The sequence below is a fragment of the Lineus longissimus genome, chromosome 16, assembly GCF_910592395.1.
Source record: "Lineus longissimus chromosome 16, tnLinLong1.2, whole genome shotgun sequence".
NCBI classification, from domain to species: domain Eukaryota; kingdom Metazoa; phylum Nemertea; class Pilidiophora; order Heteronemertea; family Lineidae; genus Lineus; species Lineus longissimus.
This window is the reverse complement of record NC_088323.1, coordinates 7,024,430-7,047,200: the sequence shown is the minus strand read 5'-3', so window position 1 is coordinate 7,047,200 and position 22,771 is coordinate 7,024,430. Positions and strand designations below refer to the sequence as shown.

The following is a 22,771-nucleotide window of genomic DNA, read 5'->3' as shown; positions in this document are numbered from 1 at the left end:
AAACAAGGCGAGGCCACTTTTTATCTTCATGCCCCAATAAACTCCTTTCATCGATAATAATAAACAGATCATCACATCCATATCACACAATGTTTTTTACCATTGAGCTTGGCTGACACTTTTGTCCTTTATAGTCGTATTTGCGATTCAAAGACCCATTTGAAGTCTGCTTGTGACGTACACACCCAACGATTCTATTGCTGATATTTGGGTGAAAATTCACAAATTAGGTCAAATCAGAACGCCATAAATTAGGCACATAAAGAAACATCACAACAAACACAGTATGTTCTTCTTACCCACTATCAAACATTTTCTCCAAAACTTCTTTCCTATCTTTCTACAGCAAAACTTTTTCATCACAGCAAAACAGAGACAATATAATCACCATCAAACATCGTTATGACGCATTTCCGACATTACAGAAAACACTCTCATTGTTTTGTCAATACCGCAAATACCAGCAAGAACGCGAAAACGTTTTTTCAAGTCCATATCGATCGTACGAGACAGTAATTTGTTATGTTTCGCGTTAGGTGCAGATGTTTCAAACATACAAGTGTTGTGCTGTAGAAACAGGTGTCCATATAAAGACTGGGTATGACTTCAGCGGGGAACTGCACAATTTACAATGATACTCGCAGAGCTTCTGCAGCCTTTGGGCAGCTTCAGAGAATATGGAAGAGCAACACCAGCATCCGGACGAAGGTTCGCATCTACAACTCGGTAGTAATCTCCACCCTACTGTATGGATCTGAGACATTGGCAACCACTCGGGCAGATGAGGGACGAGTAGATGCCTTCGGCTCGCGATGCCTCAGTAGGATCCTGGGGGTTCTGTGGTTCCACCGGACCAGGAATACAGTCCAGTCCAGTTATCCGAGCAAGGACTGGACAACCAGCGATTCCCTGCTCCCGCAAAAGAGGAGACTGAGGTGGTTTGGCCATGTATGCCGAATGCCACCAACCAGACTATCAAGAGCAGTTATGGAATGGGATCTGAGCATGACGAGGGGGAAACGAAGAAGGGGAGACACCGGATGAGGTGGATGGAAGCGGCCGAGCGCAACGCAAGGACCATCGGCGTGGATGGAGACCTAGAGGTGCTGGTGACCAACTGATCAAGATGGAGCCAAATGATCGCACTGTTGACGACCTAGGTCGCAACGTTGCGGAAAGTCAGTAACTAAGTACTGCACAATTTACAAAGACACCCGCAGAACCCAAAGGACATTTCTGAAGTGAAGCGATGATATTGTGAAATGCGGCGTTATTTATTACGGCGGCGCGTCTCCCCACTGATCAGATAAAGCTCCGATGGTTTCACTATGCAAATTCGTCTCGTTTGAGCAAGCTGATTCGATAAGCATTGACAAGGGAATGTTTCTTTCTGGATCTCCTGTGCAAGATATAACAAGATCACTTCCGCCTGTTAATGCACCTATCAATTTGTAGCTTGTAGCCCCCCTAAGGGTGTGACACCTCAACACTTTAAGGTCATGCATCGTTCAACACATTCGATGAAATTGCGTGCGCATGCAATGGTAAATTCTTCTGATGTCATCAGATATAGTAAAAAAATGTAAAGTAAAGTTTGTTTGTTTGTTTATTATAGTGTCACCCCTAATGAAAGGGCCAGCCAGCTTTTTGGCTTATGAGACACTCTTTACTTCCAAACTCCTATCTCTAATGCCAGGCACCTTGCGAGAAGGCAGTTTGTACCCTGGCAGCTAACCAACCTGCCGCATCGGAAAGAGGTTACCAGCGGGCCTCGAACCTTCGACCTTCCGTTCCCGAGGCAGACACCTTAACCACTAGGCCATCGAGATCGGTAGTATCTATTGCCAAATTCTCCATAAAGTGTTAAAGGATCAATAAGCTGCCAGCAACAACAAGGGTGTGGCGTTCAACCTTTTTTAAGACCTACATTTATTTCACGTCTCTTTATCGAATAATATCAAATAGATTTATCAATAATGAGTACATGTTGAATACAAGAATACAGCTAGAAACACAACTGGAATCCGGAACAAAGCCTGCGTTACCTCATATTATAGTTAAAGTTTAACCCTTTCCTTGCGGAATTTACAAAATTCTATCCTGCTTAACCTTAACCTCCTAAATGGGTTATCAATGCAGTGCTCCCAGCTGTTGATGACCATATCAGTTTGGCGAGATTTTCTCGCCTGCCGCAATATGGCTCGGAGATCATCAGGCAAGAATATCTTACCAGCCGCACGGGAGGGGTTAAGTGATGTGCTTAATAGCTCCGTTTGATCAGTCGAGAGCGGCGATAAAGTCCTTTTTAAAACCTTCCGATTAAGTTGTCACTCTTAGTTTGTCATCTCTGATTTTTCTTGGTATCCATTTTCCGTGGAGCTGTCTGAATTTAGTCGAGTAACTTTATGCGTAGTCTTTTTCAAATGTAATTAGCTGTTGAAGTGCTCTAAAAGAGAAACCCCAAGATTTGGGGATTTTTAGATTAGAATGGAGTTAGACATGCCTCATTTAGGGCAACAGAGATGCACCATTGTAGAAATGGCAGCCATCAATCCTGTAACTCAAAATTAGTCCATACGTTGTTTGCTGAAGTTCAGCCAACTTCACAGCCAATCACATCAATATCACAATGATGTCCAAAGGTTAAAGGGGATTACGCACGACCAACGTTGCTTCTAACATTTTACATTTCTCGGGCGGTGAAAATGAACCTTCTCATTTCCTGTTTGTCAGTCCAGTGCGGATCAGTCAGCGAGATACGGCCTTGACGAACATGTGGACAATAGGGCCGGCAATAGGGTTCCATTCAGAAACTCGCGTATGACTTGATCGTCTATCATTGCTTTGCTACCGACTGAGGCATGTATGGGTATTGTATTGCTTTAAGTTAAAAAAAAGAGGGTTATAGTATGATACTAACTATGCAGCTGTCAGTTTTAATAGTATCCTTATGGACACTTGAAAGTACTCCAACACCATGTTGAACACTTGAGAGTATTCCAGGACCTGGAGCATTGATCCATTCATCTTGTCCAGGGTCATCTTGTCACGAGATGAGAGGATTACGGACACCAAGAATGATGTATTACATCAGTTGCCGTGTTATTCTTATGATATGGCATTAAAATGTCCGATTGGTATGACTCAAACTTAACCCTGCGCAGCACTTTATTAGAACCGGGAGTGGGTAAGCTTCGATATGAGATGTGCGAGGCCTCCATCGCTTGACCACCAACTGACGTCTACAGACAATGAATAAGAATGGAAAAGCAACTAGCAAGGTATAAACCTAGCTGATGTGGGCAGCATCCTCACTGTGCCCAATTGATTGACATGCTAGACATGCTAAACTTGAGTGGGGTGTGAAATATGGTAATTATAACAGACCTGCCGAAATCTTTTGTGGCTGGTGAAATGAAGGAAGTACATTACATCCCTTTAAAATTTGTTCGACAAAAGATTCGGGCCAAACATTTCTGATATTGTGAAACAGACATGTGGTGTGATTGAATTATGCCAGTCCTCAAATTTTATCTGTTTGCCTGTCAAATTATATGTCAAGTTAACAGATTTCACTTGATGGAACGCAGAATTTTTTGAAACAAACATCAATATCAAGTGCTACTGTACTGGTAACACAACCGCACATCAGGGTTTCTTGACGTATTGCAGTTTTTTAGAGATTGGATTAATATTTGCACAGCATTCTAAAGAGAAGTCAGAGATTCCATTCTAATCATTGGCGAGATTCCAAGCTAGTATGCAAATGGGAAGTACAAACCGGGTGATAGGCTCCTCTGCATTCGCAGTGGCGGGACAAAAGCTATGGAATGAGCTTCCAAATAGTGTTCGTGGCCAGAGTACCCTGGGTCGTTTTAAAACTGCACTAAAAACTCATATTTTTAAGAAATTCTTTTGAATCCTTTGCACGTTTTCTTTAGTAATGACTTTTATTCTATCATGTATTAATGTTATGTTTTATTATAAATTGTAAAGCGCTTAGAAGTTTTAACAACGTTAAGCGCTATAAAAATGTTTTTAATAATAATTTAAAAAAATGGGAAGTAATAGATTCCATTTTAATCGTCAATATGATTCAAACCTCGTATTATAATGGGAAGTTAGAGAGTTACAATTCTTAAACAGAGATTTCAGTCTGTATCTGATCTAAAACTCTGCTCTCACAGAGAGAAAAGCACTTTCGTCAGCCATCTTGAACACCAGCATGCACAACCTAGCTGAGAATTCTCCCAAAGCGAAGCAGCCATTTTTATTATCTGTAGCAGGGGTAATATCATGCACAAGTCCCATAGACAACACCTGTTGATACTAACAACTCTAATTAACGTAGACTGGACTGTGACCAGACAAGAGTAACATCTAATCTTTATTCCACACCTCATCCGAAGGGAGGCAGCCATGTTCATCATTTTGTTACAGGCATAGTTTCACCATCTGGGTTTCACGCACGTGTCACACAACACTTCTTGATATCAACAACTCTAATTAACGTAGAGTGGACTGTGACCAGACTAGAGTCGGATCTAATCTTATTCGACACCTCGTCCTCCCAAGGGAGAGGCACCCTGTGTTTATCTTTCTGTATCACATCACTAGGATCACATTAGCGGTATAAACTATCTTCCAGGAGAGCTGATTAGACCTGCTGAAGTGGCAACATGAGTAAATGTGGTTGACGTTAAGTAGCTTTTTTGTTGCTGCAATGGTGTTCGATGACAGTGGAGCTCACAAGAGAATGGATCAAACCGATTTTTTTGGTTCATTAGAATCCTAGCATAATTCTAGACAGTTTCAAAGCTTTTTTGAAACAGTAATCCTAACCAGCAGTGTATTATGCACCGAGATCAACCAAGTAGGGTTTATGAATAGAATGTCCCATCAGGTAGACAGTGCAGCTAATAGCAGATGTGCAGGTATAGGCCAGATGAATACAGCTGTCTCTAATACACTGCTGTCTTCACTTACTGAAAATGAAGTATTTCCCCAATTCAAAGTGTTTGCTCCTGTATTCACATGAGCTTTCCAATGTGATCATATGGATCTAGTGGCTGATCCGTTAGTCCCCCGGGCTTAACCATCAGCTGTGCTTATCCGACCAAAGTCATCTCGGCAAGGGCAGGTCTCACAGGCATTACTTCCATTTGGTTACTTTCCGCCGCGCCGGGGGCTGGCAGGTTTCCTGATAACCAAAGTTGCCAAGGGCTTTAGCATTAGCGCGATCAAATACGGTGCCGCAGTTGTTCGAGTCCGTCTCCACGACTGGGTACAGGGTTGGTTTCATTTACTGACACAGAGGTTGTTGGTTACTTATCGATGTGCATTATTGACACCATCTCCGTTTTAAAATATGCAGAGCAGTTATTTGTTTGTCAGCCAACACTGTACCGCCTTGTCAAAAATACCCCATTGGCCATTTTGATATGACATTTCCACAGGCAGCTGAATTGAAAGACTAAGTTATTCAAATTCACTGCTTGAAGTTATTGTGTTATCTAATGTTGATGAAACTTTGATAATTAATTGAATCGAAACAAATAACTTTTATCTCATGATAAACTTGTGTTGCGTGTGGGAATGTGATATCATAACGGTTAAAAAGTAAAAACATAAACGGAGTATTATAACCGACTATCAATCCCATCGCTCCGAAACGAAGCACAATAGGTCTATGGTCTCCTGTTGATTAACCAACAAATCGGTTACTTTTGTGCATTTATTAGTTTTCGTTAGAAATGTCATCTAAAATACTGGTATAGCGAAAGGGGAGTGTGGCAAGGAAACTTTCACTAGACATTATATAAACAAACACCTGCACAACCAAAATAAACACCGAGTCACGTTGAGGAAACAAGACGCAGTTTACTTAATAACAGCTTTGCTGCGGAATCGGCAAGGGTACGTTCAACCCTGGCTTTCGACATCCTGATCCCTTTGATAATGGCCTTTCCATCCGGCACCAACAACAAAGGATTAGCTGCGGTACCCTGTGATGAAAACAAATGATGCTGGATAAACATCCGCGACAGCAACTAACGCAGAAATATGTATGTTCGCTAAAGAAGGATTACTTCCTATTACTTACAAAACAGTCTCATTATTATCCTCAAACTCTGCTTCATCGTAATCACACAGTTGTTTTATAAAGGCAAAGGAAAGGGATTTTTAGGCAACAGATTTATAATCAGAGGACTTTTTAACATTGCTGTAAACTATTCACCGGCACATGAAGATAAAAACTTTTATTTGATGAGTGTTGTTGTCAGTACGGCGAGAATTTTGATCTTCCTTATTTTTTCTTTAGGGATGTACGAATGGCGCAGAGGAACCATCAATGCCCATCACCTCTGAGGGCCCGAGTTCGATTCCCGGTTGGTCCCGGTAAACTACTCGTGTGATAATTTCCGCCATAAGTCACAAGATCACTCAAGCAATGGCCAACAGCTTTGATCAGCAGAAGATCGCCAATAACGGCAGTAACATGTTTCCATAACCTTCCCATCAATCACCATTGGTTGCCGAGCGACTGGGTCCTTCGATGACATGCGAGAATAAAGGCGGCCGTGAGGTCGTCAAAATTGAAAAGAAGAGACGAAAACAGGAGAGTAATAAGTGGCATGGATGGGCGAGACTTTGGGAAGCTAACAACAGGCTTGCACAACTATGGATGGGAAATTGTAGGTGGCCCTCTTTGGATTTGGTGGATTTTGACTATAACAACAGTCTATGAACACTGACCTTTGCAACCCACCAAAGAGGGGGATAGACAGTTACCGAGTTTTGAGAAATTTGCTGCCAATGATAAACCTTTGTTCCTGATGATACACACTGCTTGCTTCGTAGTTATTGCTTAATGCTGATAGCAATCAGCTCAACACCATGCACCTCTGTCCCCTGACACAATTCTTGACCAGACGTAAACAACAACTCTGCTGGCAGAGCCTTGCAACAGACCTGAACTGTCAAGAAAAAGCGCCCACCACATGAGTCCACCAATTTGGTGCAATGTTTATGCCTTGAAATAGCACTTGGCTGTCCTCTATGAAGGAAAACAGTGGCGTATTCTAAAGGTTCAAAAAGTCAATCAGTGCCAAAATTGGTCAGTCTGCATGGCATTCCGTTCATATAAGTTTCCCTCCATAGTTTGCCAATGTCATGGCGTCTTGAGAAGATGTCATTTCACGTCATGTAACAGGAACTCTTTTACAAGACTTTATGTTTTGAGGTCATGCCTTCCTCAGGAGCGTCGCAGTAATTTTCAGCTTTGTTACCTTGCAGTGCGATTTTTGAGAGAAATGGAATATTGCAGGAATGCCAAGCAGTTCTTGCCTATTCCAAAAGAGGCCTCGAATCAAATTGGTACCTTGAGCCAATTTTCACTTCGCACTTCCAGCCAAACTTAAAGAATTTGTTTCCCAAGGCTGTGACCATGACCTAAACCTCCATCGCACTTTGCCCTCACCCTCAGTTCACTTGCACACAGCAGCATACTACTTCCCTCGTAAATCTAATAACACACCACACTACATCACCTTAAACACGGTCAAGTCGACGGCTGAATTTATTAGTCAACAGTACGCTGTTAATTAATCGACTGCTGGTCGATCAATGAGTGGTCAGCACCCAAGTCCCACGGCGGATCACGTACTCCTTCCTTGCAGATAAGCTAGTCAACGTAATCGATAGAACGACATCGGCGATTGAATTATGTTAATAATTGGCTGATTGAGTGATTGAGAAAGTACTTTTTTTCGATTAGAAACTAGTGGCGACTGGGCCGATGCAACACCACACTGTTCTGTTCTCAGCAAGGTTGTGTTAACCGTCTTGCCTATAGTTCTTTATGCCGCCCAGAACCTGTTTAGGCAATCACTTTGCATGTTCCCTTCTAATGTTCACCTAGGTAACTAGCTTGTGCTCCAATGGGTCAAGACCCTCTGCTTCCTCTTCCTGGCAACAGGCAAGCAGCTGTTCCTTCCCCTGAGTTAACAGCCTCCGCTTCCTCTTCCTGGCAACAGGCAAGCGGCTGTTCCTTCCCTTGAGTCAACAGCCTCAGCTTCCTCTTCCTGGCAACAGGCAAGCGGCTGTTCCTTCCCCTGAGTCAGCAGCCTCCGCTTCCTCTTCCTGGCAACAGGCAAGTGGCTGTTCCTTCCCCTGAGTCAACAGCCTCCGCTTCCTCTTCCTGGCAACACGCAAGCGGCTGTTCCTTCCCCTGAGTCAACAGCCTCCGCTTCCTCTTCCTGGCAACAGGCAAGTGGCTGTTCCTTCCCCTGAGTCAACAGCCTCCGCTTCCTCTTCCTGGCAACAGGCAAGCGGCTGTTCCTTCCCCTGAGTCAACAGCCTCCGCTTCCTCTTCCTGGCAACACGCAAGCGGCTGTTCCTTCCCCTGAGTCAACAGCCTCCACTTCCTCTTCCTGGCAACACGCAAGCGGCTGTTCCTTCCCCCGAGTCAACAGCCTCCGCTTCCTCTTCCTGGCAACAGACAAGTGGCTGTTCCTTCCCCTGAGTCAACAGCCTCCACTTCCTCTTCCTGGCAACAGGCAAGCGGCTGTTCCTTCCCCTGAGTCAACAGCCTCCGCTTCCTCTTCCTGGCAACAGACAAGTGGCTGTTCCTTCCCCTGAGTCAACAGCCTCCGCTTCCTCTTCCTGGCAACAGGCAAGCGGCTGTTCCTTCCCCTGAGTCAACAGCCTCCGCTTCCTCTTCCTGGCAACAGGCAAGGGGCTGTTCCTTCCCCTGAGTCAACAGCCTCAGCTTCCTCTTTGGCAACCAACAACCCACATGACCACATCCTTTTACTGCCGATGCTGATATTACTTTTCAGGAGAAAATTTGCAAGACTACAATGCACTCGTTGCAATAACAACGAAGGCTGCTGATGAAATTATTTCGTACGCAGATGTGGACAAGTAGAGTATTTATGATTTGCTTAGCCAGGATGGAACAGCTGCTGGCGAACGGAAATCCGCCTGATTTTACAAGAGACTTCAGTTCATAGGATGAAACAAGATAAGCTTACTTCATCACAAAGACCTCAATAAACATTGCTTTTCCATTAGGGACAAGAAAACTACAGGTCTTGACACTCAGGCTTTGCAATAATGGCTAACACACAAAGACTTTGGAGTTTCATCCCTTAACACCGCTCTTGCTGGTCGCTGTTTGAAAATCAAGACCGGGAGGGTGGAGCGGAAATGTATTCCAAAACCTGAGGCACTCTGGCCAAACGTTTGGGGGAAAATTTGAGCTGCACACCAGACGAGTAGAGTACTAATACTGTAATGATACATAGTCCTTGGAGATACAAGATCAAATAGATTTCTATACAGAAACCTTCCACCGCTGTCAACCAAAACACCAATGACGGTCACAGCACTTTCGGACAAGCCCACCTGCTCATAACATCAGGAAACTGGACCTTCCCTTTTATCGGGACCCGATTTTTCTGAACATCTCTTTTTTATATGAAAAGTACATCATGGTAGCCATTTCCTCTCACTAGAACAGAGCGAGGCCATTTTTTCAAATCAATTCCGCTCCTTTGTCAGTTTATTGGATTATGGTGAAACGTGAAGACAAACACTGCTTTCCAATCAAATTAACCAGCGTGTGTGGAATGCAGGATGACAGGGCCGGCTAACGTAGCTGTACAGAATAACCACTGAAGAGATGAGACCAAATTGATTCATTAGAAGAGTGCTGCCATCAATGTTCACAAAGACAGCAGCGGGTGTTGCCCTTCCTGCTAAGCTCACTACATTTACTAAGAAATTAAACCTTTCTATTACATGTACACCTTTACATCATGGAAGTTTTCAGCCTAATTTGGGGGAATGCTGTTTTCTGTTTTTTCCTTTTTCGAAAATCTTGGCTGCCGCCTAAGTTTATGCCTACCTTTGCAAACAAACAAATAAAAAGATTGATTCGTGTCATGTCCTATCAATCAATAGAGGGTTAATCAATCTCCTGATGCTGCCACTGATATCAAACAAGTGGAAGGAAAGAATTCCAATACACTAACAAGATAATATAGTGGCTTATTTACGATCTGCCTTTGTAAGTGTAAGTAGAATTTTTTCTAAATATCCCGTGCGGCTTGGGGAGTTTTTTCGAAGTTGATGCAATCTGCAGGGGGATTAAAATCGTAAATCCCTTTGAGGTCATTAATTATCTTATGGTAATGAATCAAGGAATTTAAGAGGATGGATAAACCAAGCCATCAGTTTCCTTCCTCTAAACCCTCCATATCTGGAAGAAGCTGACACATCAGGTGAAGGAACACAACCTGGTTCCATCAGTGTTGACGACCCCCCCTTCTGCTTTAGTAACAGGACATTCCCGGACCCACATAGCGGGTATCAGCAGCAAACCCACTGGTCTAATGAAATTAGTTTTTTTTAAAAGACCGAACAAACTGATCAGAAACATTCATTTCCCATATTCTCAAGCAGCGCTGAAGCAAATTCTACAACCCCTCCTATTCTTTCTTGTCCTTAGCCCCCACCCCTCAACTTTCTGGAAGTTCCAAGTCCCAATGTTCCATATCAAACCCCCGACATTAAGACTTTAATAACAAAACAAGAACTAATAGATGTGAACCCTGTATCTCAATGGCAAGCAAATCAAGATGGGCAGAAATCCATTAGCAAACCATTACTCCAAGGATCAGTTATAGTAGATATCTTATCACTAGCACTGTAAACAAAACACTCCATAATAACCTATACCAATGACAATTCCTCAATAAAACCTAAGCCCAGTAGGATTGACCTTTATTACAATCCATAATAAGAAAGCCACATCAGATAAGCAAGACATTCGTCATAAAAGGCTATTATTACTGAGCTTTTAGTATCACTGTGGAGAAATATTGCAATCTATCTTTATGATGACTCGAGTACCGTTCTGAATACATAGCAGGTACCGGAAACAAATGAAGGGGATGTTAGAAACTGGTTACTCGGCAAAAAGGAGTTGGTATCTTTGGTTCATGAGACTGCTCTCTATCGACTGAAACGTTGCTGTACGTGGCACAAAGGGAAGTTTATTTCAAGCCTCTATCTGTCTATTTAAATAAAGCGACAAAAAATGTCTTTGTTGTTTATGCCTTTAGCCCCCTGGTCAGCAGCTGTCAGCACTGGAGCAGTGTTCTCCATAAGGCTATTTGTCAGGGTGGCCAACCCTACCTTTGCAGCTTATCACCCTACCTTGGAAGAGCCACCCTACCTTGCTCTAGAACTTTGTAGAGGGTTCCTATAGGGCCACCCTACCTCAAATTGCTGGCCACCCTACCTTGTGCTGCACACTGGTAAAACGTCATGAAAATCAAGGGTATCACCCTACCTTGAGAAAACCCTCAGGAGAACACTGCCAGAGGGATTAGTAAGAAGCAAAATTGCCAAGCTCCAATCAAAGGCAAAGGGTTAACATCAGGAATAAACCACAAAGATGATCGCAGGGGTAATTAGCCTTTGCCAACCTGACTTATTTACCACCGACGGTCGCCAGCAGCCATACATCTAAATATATCAAGGTTTGTGACGGAGTCCAAACGTGCTCAAGTCGCACACAGGAAGTTGAAATCTCTATGGTTACTTGGAGCGGATTTAAATGAAGTTAATATTAATTGAATCGTGGCTGCTTGTCGTTCGAACATAATGAAGCATGTACAAGATGACATGGTGACTTTTTCATACGAGACGCTAATGAATTGGAGGAAAGTTTCCGATGAAATTCTTCAGTATTTTTTTTCTAAAAAATTCTTTGAGTTGACTGCTACTACCTTAATTAAGGAATTTAAATTACCTTTAGAATTTCTCTCAATTACTTACAATACTTTGAAGCCGGTCGAGGCTAACATCATCAGGGAATTTATTGTTGTTGAAATTTTTTAACACTGATAATTTCCATCAGAAGCAAAAGATTAAAGCTTGCAAAATAACATGATTTGATTACCAGAATAAAATGTCTATCGGGACTACAATCGTACTTGTTGACTTGTTCTTGCATAACAAATCGTACGATCGCACCGTCAGAAGAGACACGGAAGGATTGCGCTGCCAAATCAGTCCTGAAGGAGTGATAGATCACTGAGAAAAACCTAAAATATGACTCGCTCTACCAAAACTAGGCGCTTGTCGCATCTGAACTCGACAGGTTGATATGGACTTGTTGTTCATTTCCCTATTGTAGACCTTTTGTGAAATCTATTACAAACTGATTTGGTCACATTTCACAAAAGGTCTACAATAGGGAAATGAACAACAAGTCCGTATCAACCTGTCAAGTTCAGATGCGACAAGCACCTAGTTTTGGTAGAGCGGGTCACAAATGTCCCCAAAGTTCGATGGCTCAACAAGCGTGACTGGAGCAATCGTTTTACCTTTTGAAATACTATCACCTATAATCCAACAGGTGCCACCCTCAAGGGAAGGATGTCAATACTGGGGCAGTGCCATCTTCCCAACAAACAGGCTGCTAGTGGCATGTGGGATCCAAATTGTGCAAGTCTTTGAGGGGTGATGGATCATCAAGACAGGATTAGAGCATTCCTTCACCTTTTTGATGTTATATAACCAATCTGACAAGTGCCACCCCAAGGGGAAGGATGTCAATACAAGGGAGTTGCCATCTTCCCCCCAAACAGAGTAGTGGTATGTGGGATCCGACCTGAACAAGTCCCAATGGAGTGATTGATCATCAAGACAGGATGAGAGCAATCCTTCACCTTTTCAGGTTATATCACCAATCTGGCAGGTGCCCCTCTAGGGAAGGACGTCAATACTAACGAGGTACCATCTCTCCACTAAACAGGCAGCTAGTGGCATCTGGGATCCAACCCAAAGAAGTCCTCATGGGGTGATGGATCATCAAAACAGGATAAGAGCAATCCTTCAACTTTTTGAAATGATTTTAACCATCTGCCAGGTGCCCTCTATAGGGAAGGATGCCATTACTGGGGTGGTGCAATCTTCCAACAAGACAGGCTGCTGGTGGCATGTGGAATCCAAATTGTGCAAGTCCTTGCAGGGGGGATGGACCATCAAGCCAGGAAGAGAGCAATCCTTTGCCTTTTCTTGCAAGAGGACCCTTCTTCTTCATCATCAAGGTATTAGTTCCATACTGGCTGTGAAGATCTGACACTCTTGCATAATGACGACTTCCTGATATCTGATAAACAATATCAGTCAAATCTCAACTCAATCCAATGCTCATCTCAAATCCCGCTAAAATAAGCTAGCCTGTCCTGAATCCAGACAGATTTTTCAGTCTATCCTTGCATCCCATGACCATCATCCTCCTCAACAGACTGTTCTTTGAAAATTAGAAGTGGTTTACTTGTCTACGTCTTGTAAACTGGCGGCCCTCATCATCAGCTAATCGACGGATTTGAAGTCTCGGCACCTGCTGCTTATTATGGCCAATCACATCGACTACGCAAATCGTACAGATGATAAGTTGTAACGACAGCACTTCGAGACGTTTTAAGTGTGAACCATTCTTCTTGTGTAAGTCCTCGTCAACACCACATTGATAACGTGAGGACTTTAAAGTCTGTCCAGCAGTCTACAACTTCTCCTGAAGCCCTTAGTGGTGTATATCAAAGGCTGTTTGTCAAAAATCAAACTTTTTTCATTGCGTTTAAAAATCTCTAATTGCGTAAATGCGTACTGAATATAAAGTTCAACATGTATACAGTTAACAAGTTTTAGCAAAGTTCCACGCATGATAACTGCACTACGGCATTGTGTATAACTGCATTTCTATTTTCCTGACCCACAATTAAACACGAATGGTGTATCCCTTCAACTCCTGCGCAATAGCATTTCAATCTTTAGTTTGAAGTGATTTAGAATAGAAATATCCTAGCTCAATAATCAATAGCCAAGTCTGATGTCGAGTGCTATCAGCCATGTCCCTCCAAGGTCACCCATTGTTGATACACATGTACATTACATACAGTTGTAGCTGTGGATAAATCAGTGATTGATTGACAGCATCTATATCTACTACATACTAGCAACTACATACCACATACTACATACTAGCTACTGGGTAGATATGGATCAGTTATAGATGACTGTAGCACAAGCTCTGATGTGTACAATATAACCTTTGATAGGACATACCCTTCAACGTCTTGAATGCTCCGGCATACTAGGTATCACGTAATTTTTTCCCGGGTGACGATGTCATGTCGGGCAGCCTTTACATGTTTAACAAATTTCGCCTTTTCAGCAGTGACTATTTCTATCGTACACTCTCTTTTTACTCTGGTATCAAATAACAAATTGTTTAAATAGTATGAGTTGCAAATTGTTTAAATAGTATGAGTTGCAACAACACATTGGGTGTTCATCCTGAGCCAAAGAAGATCAGTGGTTCTTAACGTCCATGGCTGTTGGGAGTCCTATTGCACCCACAAATCAATTCATAAAATGGTCAATATCATGATATGTTGGCATGTCCATTTGTCCATCAAGAACGCTAGTTGCACGTCTTAGCTAATGGGTGAACACAATAGAGGTGTCCCTGGATGGGATGTCGCAGCATGTTGGGTAAAAGATTGCGGCTTTGATGTTTGCCAGGCCAGGAACAGTTGACAATGCATCGCATTATGATAAACATCAATCCTTTGGCAGATGGAGTATATCCCTTGGTTTTTCTTCATTTGGTGCTAAGATTAACTGTTTCCAGAATGTTTGACATTTGACCAATAGACACAATATTGTCAACACCCATGGTCGTGTTGATTTTGCTAGTATTCATGTGTTTAGACCAAGTCAGTGTAAGATAAAAAGGTGGCACCAGGCCCAGATCCGGGGGGTGGGGCAGCAGACGCACCAGGTCTTTACTTTACAGACACGACTGTGCGCAAAACATACCAACATTTTTTACGAACAACAACGCCAATGCTGACATGGACAAGGATAACAACCCAAGAGAAGGAGTGACGTCCTAAATTCGCCGATGTAAGTTAAACTTAGTAAACAAATCAGGGCAATATCAAACCCGACATCGCCAAGTGCAGGCTGTTGCAGTCTTTGACTGATGTGCTTGTTCTATTAAAGACACCCACCACTTTTGAGACTGAACTGGTTAAACTAAGAACAGGTCCAAACGCTGTCTCTCCGACACATTCAATTTCCGTACAGTTTTTAAATCTTCCTCCACGATGAATAAGCTACATCCTCTAAGCACATCATCCCACCGTTCAAATATCATCTGCTATCGACCAGGCTCCCTATCATAGCATCAGTAATCAATACCGGGAATCTTAGATTAATTGATGCTCCAGCGCATTGCCAGAATGTGACATTTGATTGAACCGTGAAGCAAGACTTGTAACTCGGTGTCTATCGATTCGATAACCGATGTGAAAACAGCCATACAACATTCCCATCCTCTTCTTCAGTGTTCATGCTGCACTTAGAGTTGTTTTTCTCCAGGGAATGTTCCTCTCGAAGCAGGCCAGTTGTTATTAAGTGCCACTACGATTAGGTGCCAATTGGATTTATTGGCCGAGTGACTCTGTCTCTGGCCAGAGGCGGAGTCCACACAAGCTACTCATGTTTCTCTATGGCATAGACAGCAGATACAAGGTACCTCAGTTTTAAGTCTCATTCGCAGAACTGTGAAAAGCCAGGAATCTTATTAGGCATTTCGACTTCCAGCTGATCTGAAACTCATCAGTCTGATCACAGAAGATGAGAAATGGAATATTATTCCAGCTGATCTGAAACTCATCAGTCTGATCACAGAAGATGAGAAATGGAATATTATTACAGGAATCACTCACCCTCCTTCTGATGGTTACTAGGGATTGAAACCTGGTGGGACATGACTCTGACTAGCAAATACTGAGTCCTATTATGTTATCTTGTTTCCAAACGGCTGAGCTCATCTTAGATGAAACGACAAGGCATATAGACAAGGTACACAAGTACTACTGTTGAGGTGGAAGTGTTGTCACCGAGAATTATTGGTATCTCTACAATGTCTGATAACCACTGGTCTTTGACACCCCGGCAAATCTTTGTGTACACAAATAACATGATTTGCGGGGGGAAATGTTACCAATAAGATTTATCGATTTCGGTCTTTTTCACAGACCTTTGATGACAGAATAACAATAACGATAAATGAGTTTCTTGTTAGAGCAATCTTGACAATGTCTGAGAACCACTGATCTTTGACACCTTGACAAATCTTTGTGTACTCGGTGAGCCACTGTTTTTGGACAGGATACAGACGACAACGACGGACACTGCGGTGTTGTGTAGACTCCCCTATGGTGAGCCACTGTTTTTGAAACAGGATACTGATGACGACGACAACGACGGACACTGCGGTGTTGTGTAGTCTCCCCTACGGTGAGCCACTGTTTTTGAAACAGGATACAGATGACGACTACAACGACGGACACTGCGGTGTTGTGTAGGCTCCCCTAAAGTGAGCCACTGTTTTTAAAACAGGATACAGACGACGACAACAATGACGCACACTGCGGTGTTGTGTATATTCCCCTACAGAGAGCCAGAAAGGAAGACCCTCGTGGAGTGTGGAACGAAATCTCCAGGATAATATAAAGACAAGATATGACACTGGCACACAATGACACTGTCAATATTGGGTGCCTTGCCGACATTAGCTCTCCTATTCATTACCCAATGTACTAAATATTCCTGATGGTGGATATTTGCCACCCCAATATTTCCAAATACCCAATACCACTGATCTGATTTGATTTGATATGAAATAATATACCTGACACAAATAAACCATTGCTGGCAGAAACCATTTTTATACCTGGATTTTTTATGAGCCATGAAGATCTAATGTAAATTTGGTTTGTTTTCCCCACCCTACGTGCTACCGGCGTATATGGCAAAGGGGCTATTAAGAACTAGTCCAGTAGGGAAAACGAACCAGCAACCTCTCATTCATGAGGCTGACACTCTTCCACGACACTAGTCAATCCTTTTCCCATGATAACATTATCATTCCAATCACACCAAAAGGTATGCTTATACTTCACAACCACTTATCACTTGAACTCGACCAGTTAATAGTTACATGTCTTTTGCAATCCATGATGTTTGCTTGGCCCATCAGCAGTTTTGAAGTACTTCTCTATTCTTGAAGTACCATGGTGCCATGATTTTCATTAAATAAATAGCATCGCAAGAAAAGTATGAATTTGTAAGAAGTGCTGAAGAAAGTACCATATGTTTGACATAGCACTGGTTCACACCGTGAATGGGGGGACAACAAAACAAAGACCCAAGACCTACCAAACAAAGACAAAGCAAGGACCCCATGCTACAAAATCAAGACCCCATACAACAAAACAAAGACCCCATACTACACAACAGAGACCAAACTACATACAAAAAAACCAAAAATCAAACAAGTATCCCAATTAGCATGATGGCCTTGGAATTTAACCTACCCTGAATACGAACTCGAGCAAACCCAAAGTTATCTTGGAAACTTTCCAGTTTACCAAGACAGCCACCCAAAGGAGACTATCAATAAGACTTCTCAGCATTGCCAAGTCACCTCACACATGTGAACCCAGAGGGGTGATCACACACATGATCAGGTTTTTCTCCATGTCAGACACACACAATTCGGTCCTAAATGTTGGCAAAAAGCTAAAGAGGGTGGGGGAAAATGCCCCTTTTATAAATTAGCTACAATGTGAAGTCCCTTTCCCATGAAATCAAGCTCTGAATTCAAACTTAAACATTTCTGTACCAAAGCTGGGATCAACATGATCAAGTAGATGAAATGAGGAAAATGCCCCTTTTAGCAAACCATTTGCAGTGATGCTTATTGAGTCCTGCACCCACATCCCCAAGCTTAGAGCATGCTCTGATCAAAGACCCATTTTGGTCCCAAAATGTGCCATACAGCTTATGGCAATTGGGAAAGTTCCCCTTTCAGCAAAATATTTGCAGTGGTGCTTGTGGAATCCTTCCATAACGCCAAGCTTAGACCATGCTCTGAAGTACACTCTGCACTGTCCTGAATACCTTTGAACGAAACCTCATTACAATTCTGACATACAGAAAACAGTCCCCGTCAGCAAATATCGCTGTTTGAACTCCACATTACAGATGATATTACCTCCTCTTCAGGTTGGTAATATCTTCCAAAGTCAACACTCATCTTCAACCCGACACATCTTAGAGCAAAGAAACATGAAGCCTCTTAGCTCTCTTTTACTAGCATGCTGTTAAAGGCCTACGCTGTTCATTAAAAATTTGAAATTTGAAACTAAATCAGAAAATTTCCAACTAAGTACTGAACATAAATTTCACCAAATAAATTGCCATTGTGTAGACAGATATAAATACTATCAATACCAAGTTTCAGCAAATTTGCATGCATGATATCTGCATAATGGCAATGCGTATAATGGCATTTCTATTTTCCTGAGCCACCAGTCAATACCAACGGTGTATCCCTTTAAGGTTTCATCTTTGATCAATATCTTGGGAATTCGGAATGAAAATATTTGATGTTTGATTTCGTTTCGTGTATCAAGAATGTGTCATCAGTTCAAAGTGATCAAGAGTGTGCGCAAAGCTTTGAGGTACTCTAGGTTCAATGATCTAAGAACACTTCTGATTATCAAAGAACCAGGATATATCATGCACAAGGTCGTCAAATCTCGCTCATGATGTTTAACTGTGACGGACAATCGGTTGGCCACACCGAGTTGTCTGATTATCACAATGTTATGTTCAGAGCATGACAATCGCAATTAATAAACACGAATGATCCTTTAATAAAAGTCGATGTTCAGAGCATGACAATCGCAATCAATAAGCAGGACTGATCCTTTAATAAAAGTTGATGTTCAGATCATGACAATCGCAATCAATAAGCAGGACTGATCCTTTAATAAAAGTTGATGTTCAGAGCATGACAATCGCAATCAATAAGCAGGACTGATCCTTTAATAAAAGTTGATGTTCAGAGCATGACAATCGCAATCGATAAACAGGACTGAACCTTTAATAAAAGTTGATGTTCAGATCATGACAATCGCAATCGATAAACAGGACTGAACCTTTAATAAAAGTTGATGTTCAGATCATGACAATCGCAATCGATAAACAGGACTGAACCTTTAATAAAAGTTGATGTTCAGATCATGACAATCGTAATCAATAAGCAAGACTGATCCTTTAATAAAAGTTAATGTTCAGATCATGACAATCGCAATTGATAAACAGGACTGATCCTTTAATAAAAGTTGATGTTCAGATCATGACAATCGTAATTGATCAGCAGAACTGATCCATTAAATAAAAGTTGATGTTCAGATCATGACAATCGTAATCGATAAGCAGGACTGATCCTTTAATAAAAGTTGATGTTCCGATCAAGACAATCGTAATTGATAAGCAGGACTGATCCTTTAATAAAAGTTGATGTTCAAATCATGACAATCGTAATTGTTAAGCAGGACTGATCCTTTAATAAAAGTTGATGTTTAGATCATTACAATCATAATTGATAAGCAGGTCTGATCCTTTCTGAAAAGTCGTCTCCCTTGGTCGGCAGACTTTGAAGCCAAGATTTTCTCATATAAAGATCATAGACAGAACCTTTAACAGTCCACAACAAGAACTAAGTCGATCAGAGACTCGCTTTGAAACCCTAAACATCATTTATATCAATACTTGTTGACGCTCGGAGACATGCTTAGATAAAGTAGTTACTTTATGACATTATTCCATGGTTCCGCTGATCTGCCTTTGATAAAGGCTGTATTCCGTTCAGGATAAGAAAGTCAAGGAGGTCGACAAGCATAGACATCTTGTAGCTGGGGGGAGAATATTTGCAGGCAAATGGTCTGAATACTGATAGTGGATAATCTTATAACTTAAACAAGTCCCCGGCATCATTTTGAGGTTGGTGAAAGTTTTCCAAAAGACATCTGAATAACTTGTAGACATGAGACAAATATGAGAGAGTAACTTGATTAGATCTTCTTTTGGATATACATGTATAAATTGTGTTGGATCAGCCCTCGAGAGGCCCAGCATCGAAACTATTTTTTTGCCAGCATGTATCAACCAATCCATCATCACAACTTGATGTATTGGGAAACAATTCTGACCAAACAAATTACCTCTGAGCAATACTGGTCTCGACCTGTATTAATCCCAAATCCATCATCATGAATAGATGTTGATGCTTACCATTATAGAAGCCAGTATATTAAAATTACCTCGGAGAAAAATTACAATACAGACGACCACCACCACCAGACCGGCACAATCTCAAATTCATCATTATGAATTATACAGAAGCTGAAACCAAGAGGACCATATCATACATAATCATAAAATCCGGTGAGGATAAATCATATAAAGAGAATGTCTTGAGAAGGTCGACTCTTAGACTAAATCGGTTCCCAGTAGGCCTAATCTCGGATGATATTATCAAAATTGGTAATGTGGTGAGTGATAACGGGTTTTAGCCAGCAAACTGTTATACCACTTTGATAAACCATTTCTACAAAGATATTTAGCATTAACTGATTACGTGATACTTCGAATACTCATCTGTTACTATTGTGTCTAAGGCACCAGTCTCCAACCTGGTCCCCTACCCGGTCGCTGGCCTCGACCTAGCTTTTACCTTAATGTCATAACCACTAAGATCAATATATTTCTAGCAAGTTCATCTCCACCAATCGACAATATTGGAAATTCTATGAGTTGAGCTCCAATTTCAAATTGGAATTAATTTTCACACTTGTCACAAGGATTCATTCAACCGCACAAACTTTTCCCCAGACGGTTCACAACTCTTCACCAATTTTCCACTACCATATATACTATTGGATTTTTGTGTCACATTATTGACATAGGATAATTTGAATAATTTTCAATGTTGCTGAAACTCAATGCTTCATAGGGACACCTGATCATGGGGTGGATGGAGGACCATGACGAGAGCAAGAGCAGAATGTAAAATTTGCTTTACACGTTGAAGCCAGGCCTCTCAATCACACAAAATACACACCATTTAACATGTTTAATGGTGTATGCTCCCAAACTAGGGGGGTCAAAATTACCAATTCTATTTGTTTTTGACGCTCCTGAGCATTTTCTGGGGGTTAAAATTGACAAATCTACTCATAAACACCATTTTAAAATGTCATCAGACATCAATAAGTCTCATGATTATGACCCCCAAGTTCCTCAGCTTTGACTATGGGCTATGGGACTGCTTGGCAATGCCAACGTCATCAGGCTATCCTGGCTGAATATATCATTTTTGAGATGTATTTCTGCTGTTTTAAGTAATGAAATGTCCTGGGGACATTGTGCTCACCTGGGAATCATTTAGTTACAGATGAAATGACATATGGAGGTTAAAATGACTTGTAGATATGACAAAATGTGGCACTGTCAATGACACTTTTAGAGTTTGACCTCTGTGAACTTGATAAACTATCAACTATCAAATACCGGACGGACGACGAACGGACCCATGGACCGACCGATGGACGAACGACGGACAGATGACAGACGACGGACAAGACGTGATGACATAAGCTCACCCATGTGAGCTAAAAACTAAGTTGGAAAAGTGGCGATTTATTGAGAAAACATTGCATGCGAACCAATAACTAACCAAAGAGAATGATAGAATCAGTTACTGAACCCAACGATTTAAACTTTCGAGTATAACAGCTTTAAAAGTAATTCCCCATGGGGTATATAAAAAACCTTCCAATAAAGCAACCAACCCTATGTAACAAAACACTGAGGTACCAGGAACACATCATCGATATCTACACAAAAAACTATCGTGGAATGTCTTCCACTCAATTGAAAATTATGCCAACCTGGCTCCCTGGGACCCAAGGCGCTCCATTTGTATGTGTCATCGAACTTGGCACTATTGTTATATTCCGCCTAACTGGATCAGTGCTGTTATTTGTGGATGTAAACAGTTTTTTACCATGGTAACGATTATTGGTTTTTGATGAGGAATCTGCCAAACTTATTTATCAATTGGATTGTCTTGATGAAGACAGTGTTTACGTGAGTTGGTTTACGTGAGTTGGGTGGGCAGGGCAGAGTTGGGAGCAGGCAGAAAGAACTCGATGTGTAAGGCCCCAAATTTTGCAATTCACAAAGATTTCTGAAAAAAGTTGATTTCCACAATTTTTAATTTTTTTTTGGTTCCAATATAAATTTTTTATAATAAAAATCTCGATTTTTGGAGATCAAGGTTATTTGCAAATTCCGCCAAAAAATGGTGACAAAACCTAGTGGGTTACATCAGCATAGAGCGCCATGAAGAGCAATCTAACCTACAGCTGAGCAATGTTTTAATCGCTCATTGCAGTGATTACTGCAAGTTCATTGCAGTGATCACTGCAAGCTCATTGCAGTGATTACTGCAAGTGCAGATAAGAAAAGTATGTTGCAACTGGCAAACTTGAAAATAAACCACTTACTTTTTGTCTCTTCAAAACCTGCAAAGACAGAAGAAATAGATTGATTAAAATTTCGAAAAAAAATATAATATTGCTGGTCAGAATGTTAATTCACCCATAGGCCTTACACCCTGATATTTTAAGGCCTTTTTGAGGGACACATTTTTTTAACTTTCAGCCTGATGTGGGAAGTACCTCTTCGATATTGCCATCTCCACAAGAAAGACAAGAAAGAGCACATTTGGGGACTTCAGGCATTAATTCAAGGAGTGAAAGAGCAG

General features: G+C 41.6%; 1 protein-coding gene across 6 annotated transcripts in view; it reads right to left on the bottom strand.

The window, feature by feature from the left end:
* Window positions 1–22,771, bottom strand: part of LOC135500657 (plexin domain-containing protein 2-like) — an 85,003-nt gene that overhangs the window by 50,902 nt on the left and 11,330 nt on the right. For all 6 annotated transcript variants that reach the window (XM_064792247.1, XM_064792251.1, XM_064792252.1 and 3 more), the window contains exon 2: window positions 22,512–22,529. In XM_064792247.1, the coding sequence (XP_064648317.1) occupies window positions 22,512–22,529 (18 nt within the window). The remainder of the gene's footprint in view (window positions 1–22,511; window positions 22,530–22,771) is intronic.